Source organism: Oncorhynchus kisutch, linkage group LG12 (assembly GCF_002021735.2).
Source record: "Oncorhynchus kisutch isolate 150728-3 linkage group LG12, Okis_V2, whole genome shotgun sequence".
In the NCBI taxonomy this organism is placed as follows: domain Eukaryota; kingdom Metazoa; phylum Chordata; class Actinopteri; order Salmoniformes; family Salmonidae; genus Oncorhynchus; species Oncorhynchus kisutch.
In genome coordinates this window covers 40,788,121-40,810,740 of record NC_034185.2, presented here as the reverse complement: position 1 = coordinate 40,810,740, position 22,620 = coordinate 40,788,121, and the positions used below count along the sequence as shown (strand labels likewise).

Genomic DNA, 22,620 nt, shown 5'->3' with positions numbered 1-22,620 from the left:
TGTGTCTCTCTCTGTGTTTCTGTGTGTGTGTGATGTGTTTCTGTGTGTGTGATGAGTTTCTGTGTGTTTGTGATGTGTTTCTGTGTGTATGTACATGCGTCTCTCTCTCTCTCTCTCTCTGACATTACCAAAGGGACAGTAAACACATCGTCCTAACCCTGGCCAACATCACAAATGGGACAGTTTTTAGGATCACAGGCCATTCACTAGGCTGGCAGATCTGGGGACCCTCTCCTGTCTTCTCCTCTTCCCCTGCCGTAGTTCTCCAGCCCGCTCAGCTCCGCCCGCTGCCAGGCTCAGGCCCTTGATCTGCCACATCCTGTTATACTCCATGGGAGGAAAGGAGAGGAGAGCACCGCCAACAGCCTCGCCACAGTCACACTGATAGACATACATAGAGCTGCAGGACAGACATAGAGCCACAGGATAGAGATAGAGCTACAGAACATGCATATAGCCACAGGACAGCGGTAGAGCTGCATGACAGACATAGAGCTACAGGACAGACATAGAGCTGCAGGACAGACATAGAGCTGCAGGACAAACATAGAGCTACAGAATAGGGACAAAACTACTGGACAGACATAGAGCTACAGGGCAGAGATAGAGCTACAGGACATACATAGTGCTGCAATACAGACATAGAGCTACGAGCCAGATATAAAGCTACAGGACAGAGATAGTGTTACAGAACAGACATAGAGCTACGGGACAGGCATAGAGCTACAGAACAGATATAGAGCTACATGACATGCATAAAGCTACAGGACAGAGATAGAGATACAGGACAGACATAGAGCTACATGGCAGGCATAAAGCTACAGGACAGAGATAGAGCTACAGAACAGGCATAGAGCTGCAGGACAGAGATAGAGCTACAGGACAGACATAGCTACAGGACAGACATAGCAACAGGACAGATAAAGCTACAGGATAGAGATAGAGCTACTGGACAGACATAGAACTACAGGACAGAGATAGAGCTACAGGACAGACATAGAGCTACAAGACAGACAGAGCTACAGGACAGACATAGAGCTATAGGACAGAGATAGAGCTACAGGACCAACATAGAGCTAGAGGACAGACATAAAGCTAAGGAGAGATAGAGCTACAGGACAGACATATGGCTACAGGACAGAAATACAGCTACTGGACACAGAGATAGAGGACAGACATAGAGCTACAGTACAGACATAAAGCTAGAGGATAGAGGTACTGGACAGAGATATAGCTACATGACAGACATAGAGCTACAGGACAGACATATAGCTACATGACAGAGATAGAGCTACTGGACATACATATAGCTACAGGACAGAAACAGAGCTGCAGGACAGGCATAGAGCTACAGGACAGATGTAGAGCTACAGGACAGAGATAGAGCTATAGGACACACATAGTGCTGCAATACAGACATAGAGCTATGAGCCAGACATAGAGCTACATGACAGTGATAGTGCTACAGAACAGACATGGAGCTACAGGACATACATAGCTCTGCAATACATACATAGAGCTACGAGCAAGACAGAGGACAGAGATAGAGATAGAGGACAGAGATAGTGCTACAGAACAGACATAGAGCTACAGGACACAGAGCTACAGAACAGATATAGAGCTACATGACAGGCATAACACTACAGGACAGAGATATAGATACAGGACAGACATAGAGCTACATGACAGGCATAAAGCAACAGGACAGAGATAGAGCTACAGAACAGGCATAGAGTTACATGACAGACATAAAGATGCAGGACAGAGATAGAGCTACAGGACAGACATAAAGATGCAGGACAGAGATAGAGCTACAGGACAGACATAGGGCTACTGGACAGACATAGCTACAGGATAGAGATAGAGCTACAGGACAGCCATAGAACTACAGGACAGAGATAAAGCTACAGGACAGACATAGAGCTACAGGACAGACATAGTGCTACGGGACAGAGATAGAGCTACAGGACAGAGATAGAACTACAGGACAGACATAAAGCTAAGGAGAGATAGAGCTACAGGACAGACACATGGCTACAGGACAGAGATACAGCTACTGGACACATACAGATAGAGGACAGACATAGAGGTACATAACAGACATAAAGAGGATAGAGATAGAGGATAGAGGATAGAGATAGAGGTACTGGACATACATATAGCTACAGGACAGAGATAGAGCTACAGGACAGACATAGAGCTACAGGACAGACATATAGCTACAGGACAAACATAGAGCTATGTGACTGATATAGAGCTACAGAACAGGCATAGAGCTACAGGACAGGCATAGAGCTACAGGACAGATATAGAGATACGGGGCAGAGACAGAGCTACAGGACAGACACAGAGCTACAGGACAGACACAGAGATACAGGACAGACAGAACATCAAAGACCTAAGGCTATAGTATACAGCCACACAACAGAAAAAGAGCTAGAGCTGCAAGGATTGCAACAGAACATATTTACAAGTATAGCGAGCAAGTAGTCCTATAAGGCTAATACAATCAGACTCAGAGACAAAGCCACAGAGACAAATCTAGTGCTACAGCACAAAGCTATAGACATACTTTAAGTAAATGGCTACACAACTACAGCTATAACACATGTCTACTACTAGACCCTCAGCCAAATCATCTTCATCAAAGGACAATTAAAAAAAGTAACAATAAGAGCATGTCTTTCCTACCAGGCATCATCGTTATCAGATTAGGCAATAGCGGGCCGAGTCATCGTCGAGAGCACTGATCGAAAAAGGGAAAAGTGCAGGCAGTTGCATGACTATCCATTCACCTTCCTCTCCCAGAGATAAGAACCTCTCTGTCTGTTCCACATCACTCAAAGAGCTGACTGAAGTCATGACGTGTTTCTATACTCTCAAATTCAAAGCTACCAACATCAGTGAGGAGGAAGAATTGTCAAACCCTGAACCATTCACTGACAGTTCAACATCAACTGAAGTAGTCAAAGAAAGCACATATTGCATCAATGTAAACTGAACAGCATATCAACAACTCTATGGTTACATCTTGATTGACACCAAATCTAATATCAATGCAAATAGATCAACACCGTTATCCTGCACCTATTAGAACTTGAGATTTTTTTTTGCCTCATCTCATTCAGATATAAGTAGAAATGAAGGCCACTTGTACAAGACCGCAAGCAGGAACAAAGGCAGACATCAGACAGAAAGACAGACAGCATGGGGGGACAAAAAGACAGACACAGACAGACAGAGAGACAGAGGCATGTCGCCGCCCACCTGTCCGCCCTTTAATCACACCTGAATGAGTTGTTTTTCAGCGAGAACACACGCTGGAACAGTAAAGGGGCCTGGCGCAGGCAGGCAGGCAGGTAGAGAGGCAGGCAAGGCAGGAGGCAGGCAGAGAGGCAGGTAGGCAGGAGGCAGGTAGGCAGGAGGTAGGCAGGAGGCGAGCTAGTGGGAGGGTGCTCTCTGTAGCTATGGCTCCCTGTGGTGCCATTCCACTGCTTTGTGTTGTGAAGCACAGCAAGCTGTTGGCCCTGTAAACAGGCTGCTAGCTCTATATCAGGATTTTTTATTTTTACAATGTAACACGCAATTATACTGTAAGATGTGTTATTACATATGGGTAGACTGATTATACATAGGAAAACATGAGCTCAGCCTGTTATTCCAAGGACATTCTGATTGTCTTTCTATTCAATCCATCCATTCATCCATCTATCCAAACATTCGTCTATCCACCCATCTATCCATACATCCCACCTACCTGCTGCTGGTCTGGGCTGAGAGTAGCCTCATGCAGGTCCTTCCCCAGGAACCCAGGGTACAAAAACACAAACAAATCAATGGAGTTAAACACAGCTCCACACAGAAAGGATACAGTCTGAGGGCGCCACTCTGGGTCCCAATGGCCAGGATCTTCTGGACTGGGTCATGGGCCATGGACGACGGCTGATAGGGGAAGCCATGACGGACAGTCTGGGCATCCAATGAGAGGGCAGCAAATCAGGGCGATGCGGAAACAACAGGTAAATCATGGTTAGAGGGAATTTTCATGAGCGTTCTCACAACAGAGTAACGTTAGTTTTGTGTCCAAATAATACAATCGATATACGTACTCAAACCGCAATTTGAAGTCTGTGTATGAACACTTGAAATGAACAGGCAAATGAACAAAAATATACAGCAACACAATGAGCACAACAGCAATGACCCTAGAAAAAACGTGCATTTTATGTGGGATTTTTTTTATCGTAACAGTTAGGTTCCATCATATTGTGTGTGCATAGGCCCATTTTCAGATAATACTAACAACACCATCTCTTTTGATGGTGTCTCCCACATAGCAACTAGTCGTGATTACATTACTACTGTAGAAATAAAACACAGCAATAAAACCCATCACTTTGGAGCGTGACAGGTCTACCACAATATGCTGGTGCTGCTGGAGCCTATTGCATCAGTCGTCAAGTCAGTCGGCGAGTTGTTGTAGCCTACTTGTTTGCTTAAAGCCAGAGCAGAGCAGAGTGCTAAAGCATATTACGTAAGAGCCCCTCCACTGTAGCAGACGCCTGCCCTAGCGCAGGCAGCAGCGGAAACACGGGCTGGGCTTTGGATAATTTCCCTCGACCATATGCGCCTGGAGCGCCAACCCAATTATGACACTCCAGGACCCGGCTGGATCAAAACCGCAAGACCTATTTTAGTTTTATTTGTATTTTCACGAAAAGAATTGGCGACATGTAGCTTAGGCTGTTCTAACCAACCATTCCAGATATTAAGCCTACACGGGTGGAGATGGAGAGAAACACGTCACAAATAGCCCTGCATTTTCAAGTCGATGATATAGGCTACCACAAATCATTTACATTATGTAGGCCTACTGATATTAATCTTTCCCAAGAGCATTAACTAATATTCATGTTAAAGCGCACAAAACTGTGCCATGTAGAAATGAGCAGCATCCCTCAAAGCTGGGCTGCCATCGCCTCAAGGGATTAAAAAAAACGGTATGTATGCCTAATGTCATGTCAAGGTGTAGCCAAGCACCTCAACTGCTCCACGGAGTTGAGTGCAGACTAGAATTTTTAAATGAACCTCCGACTTCTTAGAGTTGCTATTTGGTCGAAATTCTTCAACCCTTACCGTGTACCTATGCATGTCCTCTGTTGTTGTGTACCCTTGTTTACTGAAATCCATACTTTTTAATGAAACGTAAATTTATCCAATAGAACACAGAGTGTTCTTCAATTAAAGTTTTTTTTACATCAGGTATGTACAGTGCGGTGTCCATCAGGGCAGTTGCCTTGGGCTGTTACTCTTCTCTATTTCTACAAATTATTTGCCACTGGTCTTACACAAAGCTAGAATGACTATGTATGGATGATTCTACACACTACATGTCAGCACCCAAAGCCAGTGATCTCACTGAATTCTAAATAAAAAGTTACAGTCAGTATCAGAATGGATGATTAATAATAAAGTGGTCTTAAAAGGTGCAATATGCAGAAATCGCTCCACCATTTCTTGGTTACTAAAATTCTAATAGTTCACCTAATTTGTGTTGACAAAACAAGCAATGTACAGTGTAGAGAATCATTGTACCATCTAAAATGCTGTGAAATATAAGCAAAAATATAGTATTTTCAGCTGTTTGAAGCTGGTGTACAAAATCAAAAGTAAAAGATGCAAAAGGCATAGAAATAGAGCACATAGAACAAATGTACCTATTCTTAGACTTGCATTCAATGACAAATCTATAATTCACATTTCACTCCTCCAGGTCCGTCTCCTGTCAGCAGCCCCGCAGCAGATTAAAAGCTATGGATGACAGGGATTTCAGTTGCATGATTCCGCAGCTGTGGAATGCACTTTCAGACACTATTAGGGCTGAGGAGTCTATGTCCTCCTTTGAAGGCACAGCCCAAGACCTTGCTGTTCAGAAAAGCCTTCAAGGACCTCTGCTAACCCTGTTCTCACGACAACTGTATATAACTTTGATTGTTATCTGTGTTCTGTGTTTTGGATTGTTCTTATTATTCTTGTGTATATTATTTTAGCACCTTGGGTATGAGAAAAACACTTTACAAATTAAATGAATTGTTGCTATTATTATTATTACATCTAAAAGTAAAGGCATTGTATTTGTTTCAAAACATTCTCTAAGACTTAAACCTCAATTGGAGTTGTGTATAAAGGGTGTGGCCATTGAGCAAGTTGTGGAAGCTAAACTCCTAAGTATAACATTGGATGGTCAATTATCATGGTCAAGTCATATTGACAAAGTTGTTGTGAAGATGGGGAGGGGTATGTCTGTTATAACAAGATGTTTTTTACACAAAAATCAACTGTACTAGTTGTTTAGGCTCTGGTCTAGTCCCATCTTGATCACTGTCTGGCAATATGGTCAAGTGCAGCAAAGAAAGACCTAGCAAAGCTGCAGCTGACTCAGAACAAAGCAGCAAGCCCTGCACAAGACATACCACCATGGGTCTCATCACTGTCCTCAAGTCCAAATGAAGTCGCGGCAACGCACAGTATTATACAGAGCCATGATCACATGGAACATCCTTCCATCTCCAATAACTCAAGCAAACATCAAAATGACCTTTAAAGAAAGTATTGGTATTTGACATTTTATTAGGATCCCCATTAGCTGTTGGGAAAGCAGCAGCTACTCTTCCTGAGGTCCACACAAAACATGAAACAGGACATCATACAGAACATTAACAGACAAGAACAATGAATTGAACAACCTCTCATGGAAAGGGGGGACTGTGATGGGACACACACAAACATGTTTTTTTCTTGTTGTATTGTTTGTATCCTTTTTTTGTGTGTGTTTTAACTGTGTGTGACTGTCCTTGTCTATCAGTGTATCAGTGTTTTGTTACTTGTCATGTTTTGTGTTTTGTGTGGACCCCGGGAAGAGTAGCTGCTGCTTTCCCAACAGCTAATGGGAATCCAAATAAACAAATAAATACAATCACCAGTGGGCGACATCCACAGTCGGTGGTTGCAAATCCATTCAGTTTTCCATGTTGATTAAACTTCATCACATATTTTTGGAGGGTTGAAAGGACGTGGAAACAACGTTGATTCACCCAGTTTTTGCCCAGTGGAATTTGATAAACGATTTATTAAAAAGTATGGATTTCATTGAAAAAAAAAGTCTGTGCTCCACTCTGCAGAGGGGTTGAGGTATTGGATAGTCAAGGGACTAGAGCACATCGCCGTGAACTTGATGCTGTGGCTGCATGATCATGTGTAATAAAATAGCCCTTATACAGGTGTTCAATTCAATCTCGTTCGGGTCATCTTGGCCTGGCCCAAACATGACAATTGAATTAAGGTGAGAAATAGTCAAAAATTCAAGGGGTTGTCCATTTGAATAGAAAGCAACGTATCCTATGTATCAACGATAATATAGATTTGCAGTGGCGTCCTAAGGATGGGCTACGTTCGTTCCAGCTGATTTGCCGGCAGTGCGTGCATGTCAATCGAATGTGAGCTCTTATTAACCCCATCCATTCTTCTGTCAAGACCTATTCAATGAATAATGGGAGCCAGTGCATGATAACACGGGTCTAAATGTCAGACGCAGCCTTATTCTATGGATCAATGAGGGAATCGGGTGTGTGAACTGGAAGGTGAGTGTTGGTGGGAGACTGATAGCCACTGTATCAACCGGCCAGGGACCCAGCGATTGACATGTTAATCCATTACTCAATATGCAAGAAACGGGTTGTTTAATCCCAATCCCTCTGTGTGACAGTTCATGCGAAGTGCAGATGGCATGAGCGATGAAACCTGTCTATTTGAACGGAAGGGGGATATATGTAGGCCTATGCATTTACTAGATCGTTATAAAGGTAGGACTATATAGGCTAATGCTGGGATGTATAGAAACAAACGCTAAATCATGATGGAAAGTATATTCTATCTTGGTAGATCTCTAAACGCATTCGCCATATGCGCATTTTACAAGCTGGGTTAACAAACACTGGGAATTGACAGATGGCGTTGCCTATGAAGCAAACTATATTATCATTATTATAACACCTTTACATAACAGATGTTGATGAAAAAGACCAGGCAAACGCAGGTGGTCAGCTATAGTAGTTTAACCGTTCATCAGATGATAACAGATGTAGGCTATCAATAATAATAGGTGGCGGCGCGTTAAGTAGTCTATCTATATCGAGAGACGCGGCAGCCAATATGCAGTAAGAAAATAGAGACGTTTGAAACAGAAATGTTTGATACAGCTGCATAATAAAATGCATCTGACTCGCCCACCTTGCAGAGTTGAAAATTCTCGGACTGAAGGGTCTCCTGCATCAAATTGTTCTCCTGGGTGCCCGACTGGCCAGACGAAGCCGAGGAAGACGCTTGCTCCTTTAGGCCGTCCAGTACCTTCCTGATGTTAAACTTCTTCATTTTACCCCAGAAACACTGCAACGACGACGGAGCACAGAATTGAAATCACCAGCGCAAGATAAGGGGGTAAAGCCACTCTCTCGCTCTCTTCTGATTGCCTTCGTAAATCTCACATTTTAGATTGTGTTTTTACCGCAGTCTCCATGGTGAAAAGGGTTTCGGCCGCACACCGTTCGGGTCGGGCTCGTTGACGCGCAATTTCGAGTCGATTCTCTATTTATTTGTTGTGTGGCTATGTGCGTCGGTGTAGTCTTCTCTGACTCTGTGTCCCACTGCGTCTACGCTGCTCGCTCGCTCTCTCCGTTTTTTCTCCCCTCCCCTCTCTGCTCAGTCAACGCGGAACGCAGCTGCAGCGGTGCTTCTGCGCATTTCAGCAACCGGATATTTGATAGAAGCGCCTCTGCTCCCGTATACATCTCCTTCTCTGCCCTTGCTACAGAGGCAGGATTTCTCTCTCTTTCGCTATCTCGCTCTCTTCCTTTTCTACCTTATTCTCTCTCCCACTTCTTTCTCTGTCTCTCTCTCATTCTATTTCGCACACACACGCATACACACTCACACTGAGGGCAGTGTGAACAGCACCTGGTGATATTTGGATGCATCAGGGCAGACAGACAGGGCAGGGTGAGACAGACAGACAGACAGACAGACAGACTGCCAGCCAGCCAGCCAGGCAACCTTAATCACCTTGACAAGGCTTGGCTGTACATACGCCCCACATCAATATTAAAACACCAGACTTATAGCTCATTCATTATCCATGGTGATCACTGTGAGGATTTTATTTGAACCACTGTTTCTCATGAGAAGAGAACAATCCCTAAAGGATGCTAAGATCCCCAAAAGCTTTGTGGGTCGCTCTCATGCCTGACTGATATTGCGTGGGCACCTGTGGACTGTCTGTTGGCACACACGCACCAGGCGCCTATGGCACACACACTGAAGTAGACACTGAAGCACAGTGGTGGAAGTGATGGTTGTGTTTACACTCCCGAGTTCCACAGCTGATACCTCCTGCTCTGCTCTGTTCTGCTCGCCCTGCTCTGCTCTATGGTGGGAAGCTATGTCTCTCTCTCTCTCTCTCTCTCTCTCTCTCTTTCTCTCTCTCTCTACCTCTGTCTTTGCTACCACCCTTCTTGTCTTCTCCCCCTTTCCTCTCCATTCTCCCTCTCCCATCCTTATTGTTTGGCTTAACCACCACAGCCTTCCCAAGCACCAGATAGATCATTGTTACATACAGTGGTAGTGCACCTGACTGGCCTTACTCTACACACCAAAATCAATGGAGTACATTTAACTCTGAAAGTGTAAACTGTACACTATTTTCAGGGAACATACGAGTCCGACTGTACTGGTATTAAATGAACACTTTTGAAAGTGTTAAAGACTTAACTATGTTGCATTGTTCACCATTTTACTATTAAAGTGTTCAAAGGAACTCAGTTGTGGTGTTTGCATAGCTCTACTATAGAGTAATATGCAACACCTACATTTTAAAACATAGCACTTGATTTATACTGAACACAAATATAAACACAACATAAAAAGTGGTGGTCCCATGTTTCATGAGCAAAAATTAAAGATCCCAGAATTTTTCCATATGCACAAAAGTCGTACTTCTCTCAAATGTTGTGATCAAATTTGTTTAAATCCCTGTTAGTGGACATTTTTCCTTTGCCAAGTTAATCCACACATCTGACAGGTGTGGCAAATCAAGAAGCTGATTCAATAGCTTGGTCATTACACAGGCACACAATGTGCACCTGTTCCGGTGGAAACATATTTTGATGTTGTCACGCCCTGGTCTAAGTATTTTTCTTGGGGTTTTGGTGTGCATGTATTGGGATTGTAGCTAGTGGGGTTATCTGGCAAAGTCTATGGCTGTCTGGAGTGGTTCTCAATCAGAGGCAGGTGTTTATCGTTGTCTCTGATTGGGAACCAAATTTAGGCAGCCATATTCTTTGAGTTTGTCGTGGGTGATTGTCCTTAGTGTCGTTGTTCCTATCTCTTTGTTTATTTACACAAGTATAGGCTGTTTCGGTTTTCGTTACGTTCTTTGTTTTGTAGTGTTTTGTGTTTATTCGTGTTTCACGTTGTTCATTAAACATGGATCGCAATCTACACGCTGCATTTTGGTCCGACTATCCTTCACACCTAGAAAACCGTAACAGATGTGGGGCGCCGTCCTCAAACAATCGCATGGCACGTTTTTGCTGTAATAGCTACCGTAAATCGGACAGTGCAGTTAAATGAACAAGAATTTAAGATTCCAGACGATATAATACACTTATTGGTACATACATGTTTAAAATCCATTTTATTTCTGATTATTTATTTGAATTGCGTGCCCTCCAGTTTCCCCTGAAGTTGTTCTGCTAGCGGGACCCCGAGCCTTGAGAAGTAGTCCTGGGGCTTTCACCAAGTGAGTTCCTTGGCGAATGTTATAATTAAAATTAAACTCCCATGACATTACATATATCATAAGGCCTTTCTTATTGGCCTAGTTGATGTCCTAGTGGTGTTCGGAAACTCTTGGATTACGGGATAGGATATCCAACAGTTTGAATATTTATGCACTCGCAACCTGCATTCAGAATAACTTTCAGGGTTAGGATACTTAATACAAAACACAACCTAAACCATTTAAACTGGAACAACCATTTCAGTAAAGGGTGAAATAAATCTAACTAATTGATTGGATTCGTTTAGAAAAATTTGTTATTCATTCTTCTGTAGCATAAGACTAATAAATTAATCAATGTACAGTACATGCAAAAACACAGATATAAAAAAAATCTACCTGCAGTAGAGCATTCTGGGAAGTATAATAATGATCAGTGTGGTTTTGATTAGACTGGTTTACTCTCCAGTGTAAAACAATAACTATAGTTATTAACACCAGCACTGGGGGTTCTTTTACACCACTGAGTGTTAATTTCACACTTACACCGTACCTAAACTAGCCGTGCGCATGTGCCATCATGCGCAAATAGATTTTGTCCCCCCACACCAAACGTGATAATGACACGCAGGTTGAAATATCAAAACAAACTCTGAACCAAAGATATTAATCAAAAAGCATTAAACATTTATGGCAATTTAGATAGCTAGCTTGCAGTTGACAGCTAATTTGTCCTATTTAGCTATCTTGCTGTTGCTAGATAATTTGTCCTGGGATATAAACACTGAGTTATTTTATCTGAAATGCACAAGGTCCTCTGCTCTTACAATTAGTCCAAACATAAAACGGTCAATCAAATCATTTCTAGTCATCTCTCCTCCTTCCAGGCCTTTTCTTCTTTGGACTTTACATGCCGATTGGCATCTAACCTTCATAGTTACCACGACGACCGACCAAACTCAGTTCATCTTTCAATCATCCACGTGGGTATAACCAATGAGGAGATGACACATGGATATCTGCTTCGATAAACCAATGAGGATATAGGAGAGGCAGGACTTGCACCGCGTTCAGCATCACAAATAGAACTGACTTCTATTTTAATGCTTGGCAATACAGACGCTCGTTGGCGCGCGCGCGCGAGCAGTGTGGGTGCAATAATTGAATAACATGTACAGTTGAAGTCTAAAGTTTACATACACCTTAGCCAAATACATTTAAACTCAGTTTTTCACAATTCCTGACGTTTAATCCTAGTAAAAATCCCCTGTCTTAGGTCAGTTAGGATCACCACTTTATTTTAAGAATGTGTAATGTCAGAATAATAGTAGAGAGAATGATTTATTCCAGCTTTAATTTCTTTCATCACATTCCCAGTGGGTCAGAAATGTACATACACACTATTAGTATTTGGTAGCATTGCCTTTAAATTGATTAACTTGGGTCAAAGGCTTTGGGTATCCTTCCACAAGCTTCCCGCAATAAGTTGGGTGAATTTTGGCCCATTCCTCCTGACAGAGCTGGTGTAACTGAGTCAGGTTTGTAGGCCTCCTTGTTCGCACACGCTTTTTCAGTTCTTCCCACAAATTTTCTATAGGATTGAGGTCAGTGCTTTGTGATGGCCTCTCTTATACCTTGACGTTGTTGTCCTTAAGCCATTTTGCCACAACTTTGGAAGTATGCTTGGGGTCATTGTCCATTTGGAAGACCCATTTGCGACCAAGCTTTAACTTTCTGACTGATGTCTTGAGATGTTGCTTCAATATATCCACATAACTTTCCCGCCTCATGATGCCATCTATTTTGTGAAGTGCACCAGTTCCTCCTGCAGCAAGCACCCCCATAACATGATGGTGCCACCCCTGTGCTTCACGGTTGGGATGGTTTTCTTCGGGTTGCAAGCCTCCCCCTTTTTACTCCAAACATAACGATGGTCATTATGGCCAAACAGTTCTATTTTTGTTTCATCAGACCAGAAGACATTTCTCCAAAAAGTACGATCTTTGTCCCCATGTGCAGTTGCAAACCGTAGTCTGTCTTTTTTGGCGGTTTTGGAGCAATGGCTTCTTCCTTACTGAGCGGCAATTGAGGTTATGGCGATATAGGACTCATTTTACTGTGGATATAGATACTTTTGTACCTATTTCATTCAGCATCTTCACAAGGTCTTTTGCTGTTGTTCTGGGATTGATTTGCACTTTTCTCACCAAGGTATGTTCATCTCTAGGAGACAGAACGGGTCTCCTTCCTGAGCGTTATGACGTCTGCGTGGTCCCATGGTGTTTATACTTGCATACTATTGGTTGTACAGATGAATGTGGCACCATCCGGCGTTTGGAAATTGCTCCCAAGGATGAACCAGATTTGTGGAGGTCTACAATTTTCCCCCAAAATTTTTTTTTTGATTTTCCCATGATTTCAAGCAAAGAGGCACTGAGTTTGAAGGTTGGCCTTGAAATACATCCATAGGTACACCTCCAATTGACTCAAATGATGTCAATTATCAGAAGCTTCTAAAGCCACTTTCTGGATTTTCCAAGCTGTTTAATAGCACAGTCAATTTAGTGTATGTAAACTTCTGACCTGCTGGAATTGTGATACAGTGAGTTATAAGTGAAATAATGTCTGTAAACAATTGTTGGAAAAATTACCGTGTCATGCACAAAGTAGATGTCCTAACTGACTTGCCAAAACTATAGTATGTTAACAAGACATTTGTGTGGTGGTTGAAAAAGAGAGTTTTAATGCCTCCAACCTAAGTGTATGGTAAACTTCCCACTTCAACTGTACGTTTACATTTATTTTGCGACGCGAGCGGTGTGGTCAGCATGTTACAGAGTGAATTTAACTTCAGAATCAACACTAGAAATGTTACACTGAAAAAATCCCAACACTGGCCAAATTGCTGTGTTGTGCTATTCATAGATCCAGCTGTCTGATGTGGCTGTCTGTGTGTTTTGGGATGAAATATAGTGGTTAGTACCCTACAGTACACACCAGGTGAATGCTACACATGGTGGTGGGTGAGGTGAGTTGACAATAAATGTGCGGAAGTAACATTGTCGGTTCAGGAGTTATATAAACTGTTACACTGTTATATTGTAAAAATGCCACCCAGTTATTACATTAGTATTGCATTGGTAGAAGACAGTATTGAATAAGAAACAAAGACAAATGGTGTGCAAATTATATATTTATTAAGTATATCAATATAGTCCTGTTGGGATTTATATTTGCATAATGAACTCATATTGACCCCCTCCCAACCCAGCCTAATAATATCCTTCCGTTATAGAATAGATTTAAAGAGCAAAGAAAACAGGCGCTTATTAGCTATTCTGTTCCCTGTGTGTGTGTGTGTGTGTGTGTGTGTGTGTGTGTGTGTGTGTGTGTGTGTGTGTGTGTGTGTGTGTGTGTGTGTGTGTGTGTGTCTGAGAAACGAGATACCTCCCGCCCACACACATGCAAGGCCACAGCGTGGGATGGAGGGCCCTTGGTGACTGTTTCATCAGTGATTTAATTTACCACCATTGTGTCATGGCCATTCATCTTGCTGCTGTGTGTGTGTGTGTGTGTGTGTGTGTGTGTGTGTGTGTGTGTGTGTGCGTGCGTGCGTTTGCCCGTTGCATTCAGAATCAGACTGCTGTGTGCTTTGATAAAGCCTTCCATTGACCCAGCGCTGCATTGTTCTCTTTGAGACTGACAAAGTGCAAGGAAGGGGGAAGAGAAAGAAAGGGTGAGAAATAAATTAAGAGGGGTGGGGCATGGACAGAGGTGTAACATTCTGTTTTCAGTCTAGGTGTGTTATTTTTAGAACCTCAATCAATATTTGATTATAGTTCAAGGTCATCTGATGTCACTAATTTGCCTTTCTGCATATTGACACATGACAGTCCCTCTCATAAACAGAGCAACTCATCACATCTTGGATCTGATTGGCCGACTGTGATTAAACCCGAGGACCGGCTTTTAATCGCAGGACATGTACGGACCAATCCCATCACAATAAATCATCCTGGCCCTGGAGCACCCCATCTGTCATCAGTTAGCAGAGTAACTGTGGGAAATATACACATACACAGGGATCTGTGTTTCTGTACAACATATTGTATGTCTAATCTAGTGGTAATCCAACGCCAGGGGTTAGGATGAACCATAGACATGTATACATCATTGGGGTGAAAAGGGCAGGCTCTTTGGCACTGCAGCACTATACATTAAGACCAACAACACCATCATAACACCATCATGTTGGTCATTTGTGTAACAGATGACTTGGTACTTATCTGTGGTGGCATCATGTACAGGCTTTTTACTCTGATAAATCTCTCTAACATCGACATCTTAATGGAAACTCAATAACAGGCAGTATAACACCCAATAGGACGTATGTACAAGGACGAGTAAACGCTATCCTGGGCAAAAACACATTGGCTTTCGTATATCATTTCAACATAAAAAAAACTAGCCTAGTGCGTAGCTATAACGACAGACTACATTTACGGTAATTTACTGGCAGTCAGTTACCTGTAAGATACTGTAAAAAAAGAAAGGAAAAAAAGTACAGTATTGTAATGACCTGACTAGATCATAAAGGAACAATTGTCCAGACAGAGGGTTGAGTTTACGGTTTATTAAACCAACTTTACACAGGCTACTGTTTGGCCGTAGCCCACACCAAATAAATGAAAGATAACCCACAAGCCAATCGTGACCTTCTCTTGTGAAGCCCAGACGTAAGAGAGAGAACAAAGGCTAAACCTTAACTTCCAATGCTCCATCCCCCTGCCCAACCCCCCTCCACACCACTCCGCCAACCGCCAGGATGCCCGGCAGTACAACACAACCACCTACTAGCCTAACACATAACACACAGCTGTCTGTGCGGGTCGCTACAGTATGTTACAATACATTTCCAAAACATTTGGTTTAACAGCACATTACTGTAAAGGGACAATGACAGGTCACAGGTTAAATGGTGTATGTGTGTGAAAATCTGGGACAATGCCAGGTCAAAGGGACGATGGGAAGCCTCTATTTGTCATGCACTGAGACAACATATTACGCTAGAGAGGAGGTTTGAACGACCTTTCTACCTTAAATGACAGGTGCAGTTAATCTAGCTGATCACAACACACCTGAGTACAGAGCCTTATGACCTCACCATCCCACCGGCACACTGCCATCAACCCACAATGCACAGCAACGGACCCTAACGAGGGATAGGACACCTCGCTCAGATACGCAATATGTACTCATATACGCACACACATTCTGAGCCTCAGAGGATTTAAAGGGTATCCCTTTAAAGTTGTACCCGTATGCAGGTTTAAATAGCAGATTTGGGCACTGATAAACTACATTAGAACGCAGTGGCTGTACAGTAACATGACATCAGAGCTCAGGCTCTGTGCTTCACAGCACAGTATGGATTTTGACTGTCAGCCTCTCTGAACTTGAGCAACGCAGTCGTGAGTGAGAGAAGTGCTGTAATTTAAGAGGACGTGATGTATTTATAAAGATGAGATGTTGAGGATTATAATAAATACCTATGTCATGGAAGCAAGGCAAACACCCGAGTCCAAATGTGCACATTTCCATATCATACAATTCATTTCACTGTGTCAACGTTTATGACACGGCATCATACCCTGGGTTGTTCTGAACAGAATAAGCCTATTTATGTTTGTCAATTGTGAAGAAAATTCACTGCGGAACACTCACCCGACACTTTTCTATGCGCACAAAATTACGATCGGTTTCTCTGAATTGCCGAACACTGTAAAATCCTATTTCATAACAGGCAACAGAACAAGCTTTCAAATGATGCTCACCTGACCCAGATTTATAAATGGGACGTTTTTTGGATTGTTTAAAACAGAAATCGTGTGATGGCGAGGACGCAGGGTTGTGTTCCAAACAAAACGACAAGTGTGCGCTTGCGAGGAGAGCTCAAAAAAAGCATATTTGAGTCATAAAAGTGCATTGGAATGACTTCGGAACTGTGTACACTTCGGAGAGGTGTGCGGCCACTTGGAGACACCAGTTAGTCCTCTCACTCAAACCCTTGGCAATTTTTTTAGTTTTATGTTGCGCCAACCCTACATTTTTTTTTGTGGGAATATTCTTATCATCCCACACGGCACAGATGTCAATTCAACATTTATTCCACGTGGATTCACCCAGTGTGTGCCCAGTGGGATGTTACTGAATGCATCCAGAGTATTTTCAGATGTCGTTATCAACAAATGCGGCGAAAAGTACCTAGTGTACAAAACATTAGGAACACCTGCTCTTTGCATGACATAGACTAACCAGGTGAAAACTATAATCCCTTATTGATGTCAATCAGTGTAGATGAAGAGGAGGAGACTGGTTAAATAAATATTTTTGAGCCTTGAGACAACTGAGACATGGATTGTGTGTGGTGTGTCATTCAGTGGGTGAATGGACAATATAGTGCCTTTGAACAGGGTATGGGAGTTGGTGCCAGGCATAAGAAAATCAAGAACTGCAATGCTGCTGCATTTTTCACGCTCAGAAGTTTACTGGATGTATCAAGAATAGTCCACCACCCAAAGGACATCCAGCCAACTTGACAACTTTGGGAAGCTTTGGAGTCAACGTGGGCCAGCATCCCTGTGGAACGCTTCTGACTCCCCGGTGAATTGAGGCTGTTGTGGGGGCAGAAGGGGATGTGACTCAATATTAAGAAGGTGTTCCTAATGTTTGGACATTCAGTGTAAAATTCACATAAAATCAGCAGTGTAATGTTTGGATTCTTTCTTGTGTCAGTCAGGTGAACTGTTCTCTCAAATTTGGCCTAATACCTTTCCCATAATCTCCAAACTGTTCCCTTTCAATTCTTATGCTTTTCATATTATACATTGTCTTCTGTACGAAACATTTCAATTTAGCCCTATCCATATATCCAAATTCCCACAAGTGTAAAGGATTAATGAGTCGCTGTCCTTGAGGGAGTGCTTAATTGTCTGTGTGTGGTTAAATAAGGGGATGTTTCAATGTCATTCGGGCTCTGATTACGTGTGTGTGTGTGTGTAAATGTGTGTGTCACACAGTATGGGAGATATCTTGGTAAATGACACCCCCTATGGTCACACAGAACCAGTGGTGCAGTGATGCCTGGAGAAGACGCCCACCCAGCGAAGGCGACCTGTGTGAAAAATTATATTAGAAACAGTGACATACACTTAAATGACCTCAAATTATAAATCCCATATTGGTCTTTCATAGTCAGGTCAAGCTGTGCAAGTAGGCCTACTATTGAAACAGAAATGAGTCTCAACTGAGTCAGAAATTCACATGTTTCAGATGTATATTCTTTTTATTCAGGTTTCTGTTCTGAAAGTCAAACAATTTTAATAGAAACACAACCAAATTGGATGTTATAAGTCCATGAGAATGCTTAAACCACATCAGGAGACCACTTTTGAGGTCTGGGAAAAAAATAGAACACATGTTTGAGTGTAGCTACCATTTAATTCAGTGTAGTTACCGTTTAATTCAAGTCCACAGGCACCTAGCACTATTTGGTTAGCGGTGTTTCTGTAGCACATGAGATGGGAGTTTGCAAAACAAATGGCCACTGGATTGACGCAAATAATCATGACATAATTTTGCCAGATAGACATAGCTAGCTACAAAGTAGCCTAACGTTTAATTGAGACGGTTATTAGGAAAGCCTTTCCATCTACCAGAGTACAGTTATGCCTGTCATTAGCTTCACTATATTTGTCCTGTTCCTTAATTGCTCAAAACCTGGACGTTTTACTTCATATTATGAGGCATGTCTTACCTTGCCTCAATGAGGCCTTTATCCACGATCCCACCATAGAAACGTGGAGGCAATTCTTTTCTAAAGACTTTAAAGTTCTATTGCTTTTCCATATTTCATTGTCTAGCAGCCAATGGCATTATCCTAGTCATATTAGCAGCCCATGATAGTTTCTGCATGCTTAGATCTCCCCTCTTCAACATTCCTAACGTTTTTTACCATGCATGTCCATTTCCATGTAATGTCCATGAAACCGTTCGGGTGTGTGGTGTTCATTTTAGAAAGGCATTATCCCACAAATTGCATTTTGGAACATTCATGCATAGGCCTACCACGGTGGGCACATTGCTGCACCTAAATGATCAACATTTTAAGCGAAACATTCTGATCTGTTCCATCAGCCTTATTCGTTGATACGGCGTATACCTCCGCTACACTACTTTGATACGCATCATCGGGATTAAGAAGTCAGTATGCGCAATGCTCACTGAAAAATAAGTGTGTATAAGGCGTATACATGCGTGTACCCTCTACTGCACAGAACCTCATAACTCTTCCTAAGTGATAAATGAGATTAACGGATGGAGGCATAGATATTTAAAAACATAATAAATCCTTCATTAAAACCATGGCACTTTTCATGACACCCATCTTAAATAACCAGCCCAATAATGACTTGTGCCTGTTTGAAGTTTCACTGACAGAGGACAATATTTACCTCCAACAGAGAGGAGAGATATATGGAGTCACAGGATTCTTTGATGCTGACCTTGTAAAAAGGTGAGTGCTTGTTTAACAAGGATAGGTCCAATCAGATTCAAATGGACGATAGCAAAAGGTCAGTGAAATATGCAGCTATGAACAGTAACAACCCAGAGATGATGGCGAGACGGAGACGGGTGAAGAGAGTGTGCATACGTGGGAGTGTGTGTATATGAGAGAGCGAGAGAGAGAGAGAGAGAGAGAGAGAGAGAGAGGTGTTTGGTTTTGTGTGTGTAGGTAGGGGCTTGGATTGGATTGTGTGTGCATCTCTGCGTGTGTGTGTGAGAGCGTCTCTTTGTGTGTGTGTGTGTGTGTGTGAGAGCATCTCTTTGTGTGTGTGTGTGAGCGTCTCTTTGTGTGTGTGTGTGTGTGTGTGGGTGCGTGCGTGCGCCGAAGTGTGCATTGGAGCGGCAAGGCTCGGGGAATGGACCTGACGTGACACTGGCTGGCTAGTCTGCTCTACACTCAGGGCGGCACAGCTGGTATCAGTGCCTACAATCAGCAAAGGCGATAGGACTCTTATCAACAGACAACTCCCTGGGAGGAGACAGACGCTATGATTAAACTAAAGGGCACCGGTAATGTCATTAACGCGGTGACACAGGGCTTTCAGGGGAGCACATTCACACTGAGAAACTGCAGTCAAAGGAGCCAAAATGGAGGAGGGTTCTGAGGTAAAAAAGAAAAAAAAACATCAGAAAGCGCAATGATCCCGACTGCACTGTTGAGGGATGACCGTCGCATAGGAGTGATGCCACCTGTCGGAAGACAATACATGAAGAGCTGTTTTAAAGAACCAAGTTGGAGATAGGTAAACTGATGTCCTCTTTTTGTAATTCATTGACTTTGAATCGTTTCTTTGCTACAGGCAAAGGGGTATACAAAAATGGGTTCCTTTCCATTGTCATCGAAGACAATAGAAGGCATTAACTGGAAATTGATTGAACACTGCCCATGATTTTTATTGAATTGACAGGAATTAGTATGACATTGACCACCAACTGTGTTGATAACTCAGCAGGATTTATTTTCTGTCCCAGCGACACACACAACAGGCAGATAAAGGAGTTGGAGGAGGAGGAGAGGAGTGGGTGGAGAAATATGATGCTCACTGCATGTCTCTCTGGTTCTTCGCACCCTGTTTATCGCTGTCCCCGGCCGTCGATAATGATTATCAATATATGACAGTTTGGCATTCGACCGCCACTCCTCTGGGAAACGGGCCCGTCCTCCACAGGGTTCAAACGCACTGATCAACAAGTAAGTTCAGCAGTCTCTGACCATGACCGAACTGTGTGTGTGTGTGTGTGTGTGTGTTTGCCCCGAGACATAAACAATATTCCTGGCTGTGGCAATTGGAACAGGTGCCTACAGAGTGAATTGACCTCCATGGATAGCTTGGATGGTTTTACCCAATGTCCTTCATAGACACTTAGAGTGATTGGGATTTCTAGTATGTAAAGTGGCTGAGGAAGAAAGATTGGAGATTGCAAAGAAAGAGAGGGACCAAAGGATTACATTCAAGTAAGTCATTTAGAAGACACTCTTATAAGGAGTCTAATAAAGAAGACTGAAACAACCTCATGATTCCAGCATGTAATGTAAACATACATGTACTGTAATTACATCTTCAGAAAACAGGTTAGGGGGGAGAGAGTATTCCATGCTTCGTTCGATTTACATCCATAATCCAAATTTCATACCTCACACTGAAGCCTACGTGTCAATAATACAACTCTAATCTTCCAGATGTGGAGAGATATGAAGTAATCTTCCAAAGACCGAGAGAGATGAGAGATGTATGAATTAGGAAACAATACCTGAAGATCTAATGCAGAGAGTGTTCTTACCAAGGCCCTGTCTCTATCTATAGTGACTCCCAGGGCCTCTAGTGGTAAATCAGGGGCTTAATTGTAATCGGTTTTCATTATGGTTCCTACGTCCCACGGCGGGGAAACTCAGCTTTATTGGCAACTTGACACCTCTCAGCTCAAGTGTAAAATAAGGCATGTCTGTTGCCGGTCAAATGCAATCACCCCTAATGAGAAGCAATTATGTTACGACATAATGGCCTGCCTGTCTGAAATTATTTAATGAAAAATGTGTCATCTGTCTGTCTGTTCATCCATTCATCTGTCAAGGCCTGAAGTGAACGCACACACGCAATAACACATATGGAATCATGTAGTAACCAAAAAAGTGTTTAATCAATCCAAATATATTTTATATTTGAGATTCTTCAAAGTTTCCACCCTTTGGCAGAGCTTTGCACACTCTTGGCATCCTCTCAACCAGTATGTAAACATTATTAAAGTGACCAGTGTTCTATGTCTAAGTACATAGGGAGCAGCCTCTAAGAACAGTCTGATGGCCTTGAGATTGAAGCTGTTTTTCAGTCTCTCGGTTCCAGCTTTGATGCACCTGTACTGTGCCATCTTACATCCAAAATCCTATTTTCCCCAACCCCTATCCTTAAGCCTAAATCCTAACCCTAAAATAGCTTTTTTCCTCTTGGGGACCAGAAAAAAATAATTAGCTAGTTTTACTATCCATGTGAGGACTTCTGGTCCCCACAAGGATAGTAAACAAAAAACACACTCCCTCAGTCCTTAAAGTCATGTTTGATCTCCTGGGTGACAGACAGCTGCCAATCCCACCCCTGGTGTGACTGACAGTCTTCCGCTCTCTCCCTGTTCTACCCCAGGAAGCAGCTGGACGATCGATGGACAGAGCACAGGGATTTACCACAATGTGTCTCCACTCCACTGTCTATCCATTGACCCCCTGGGTTGTTTGACCTTCTGTCCAGTTCTCTACAAGAACTAGTCACTTAAAGTAGATACTACGTCCCACGGCGGGGAAACTCAGCTTTATTGGCAACTTGACACCTCTCAGCTCAAGTGTAAAATAAGGCATGTCTGTTGCCGGTCAAATGCAATCACCCCTAATGAGAAGCAATTATGTTACGACGGAGGTCCAACCTGGCATCCGGTGTAGACGTAACATAGCAAACATAAGTCCAGGACAATGCAATTAGAAAATGTTATGCTTCGTATGGTATGTATTAATTTGTGGGATACTGAATACATTCAACCGAAATGTGTCTTCCGCATTTAACCCAACCCCTCAATCAGAGGTGCGGGGGGTTGCCTTAATCGACGTCCATGGGGCCCTGGGAGCAGTTGTTGTTGTTGGGGGTTAACTGCCTTGCTCAAGGGCAGAACGGCAGATT

General features: G+C 42.8%; 1 protein-coding gene across 3 annotated transcripts in view; it reads right to left on the bottom strand.

Moving 5' to 3' along the window:
• Positions 1-8,750, bottom strand: part of stxbp5a (syntaxin binding protein 5a (tomosyn)) — a 153,664-nt gene extending 144,914 nt beyond the window's left edge. For 2 of the 3 annotated variants that reach the window (XM_020496958.2, XM_020496960.2), the window contains exons 1-2: positions 8,290-8,749; positions 3,872-3,969 (exon numbers count right to left, since the gene is read on the bottom strand). In XM_020496958.2, coding sequence (XP_020352547.1) covers positions 3,872-3,969; positions 8,290-8,430 — 239 coding nt within the window. In that variant the 5' untranslated portion in view covers positions 8,431-8,749. Of the gene's footprint in view, positions 1-3,871; positions 3,970-8,289 lie in introns of all 3 variants that reach the window. The other variant, XM_020496957.2, reaches the window with a different exon arrangement.
• Positions 8,751-22,620: the final 13,870 nt, after the last annotated feature.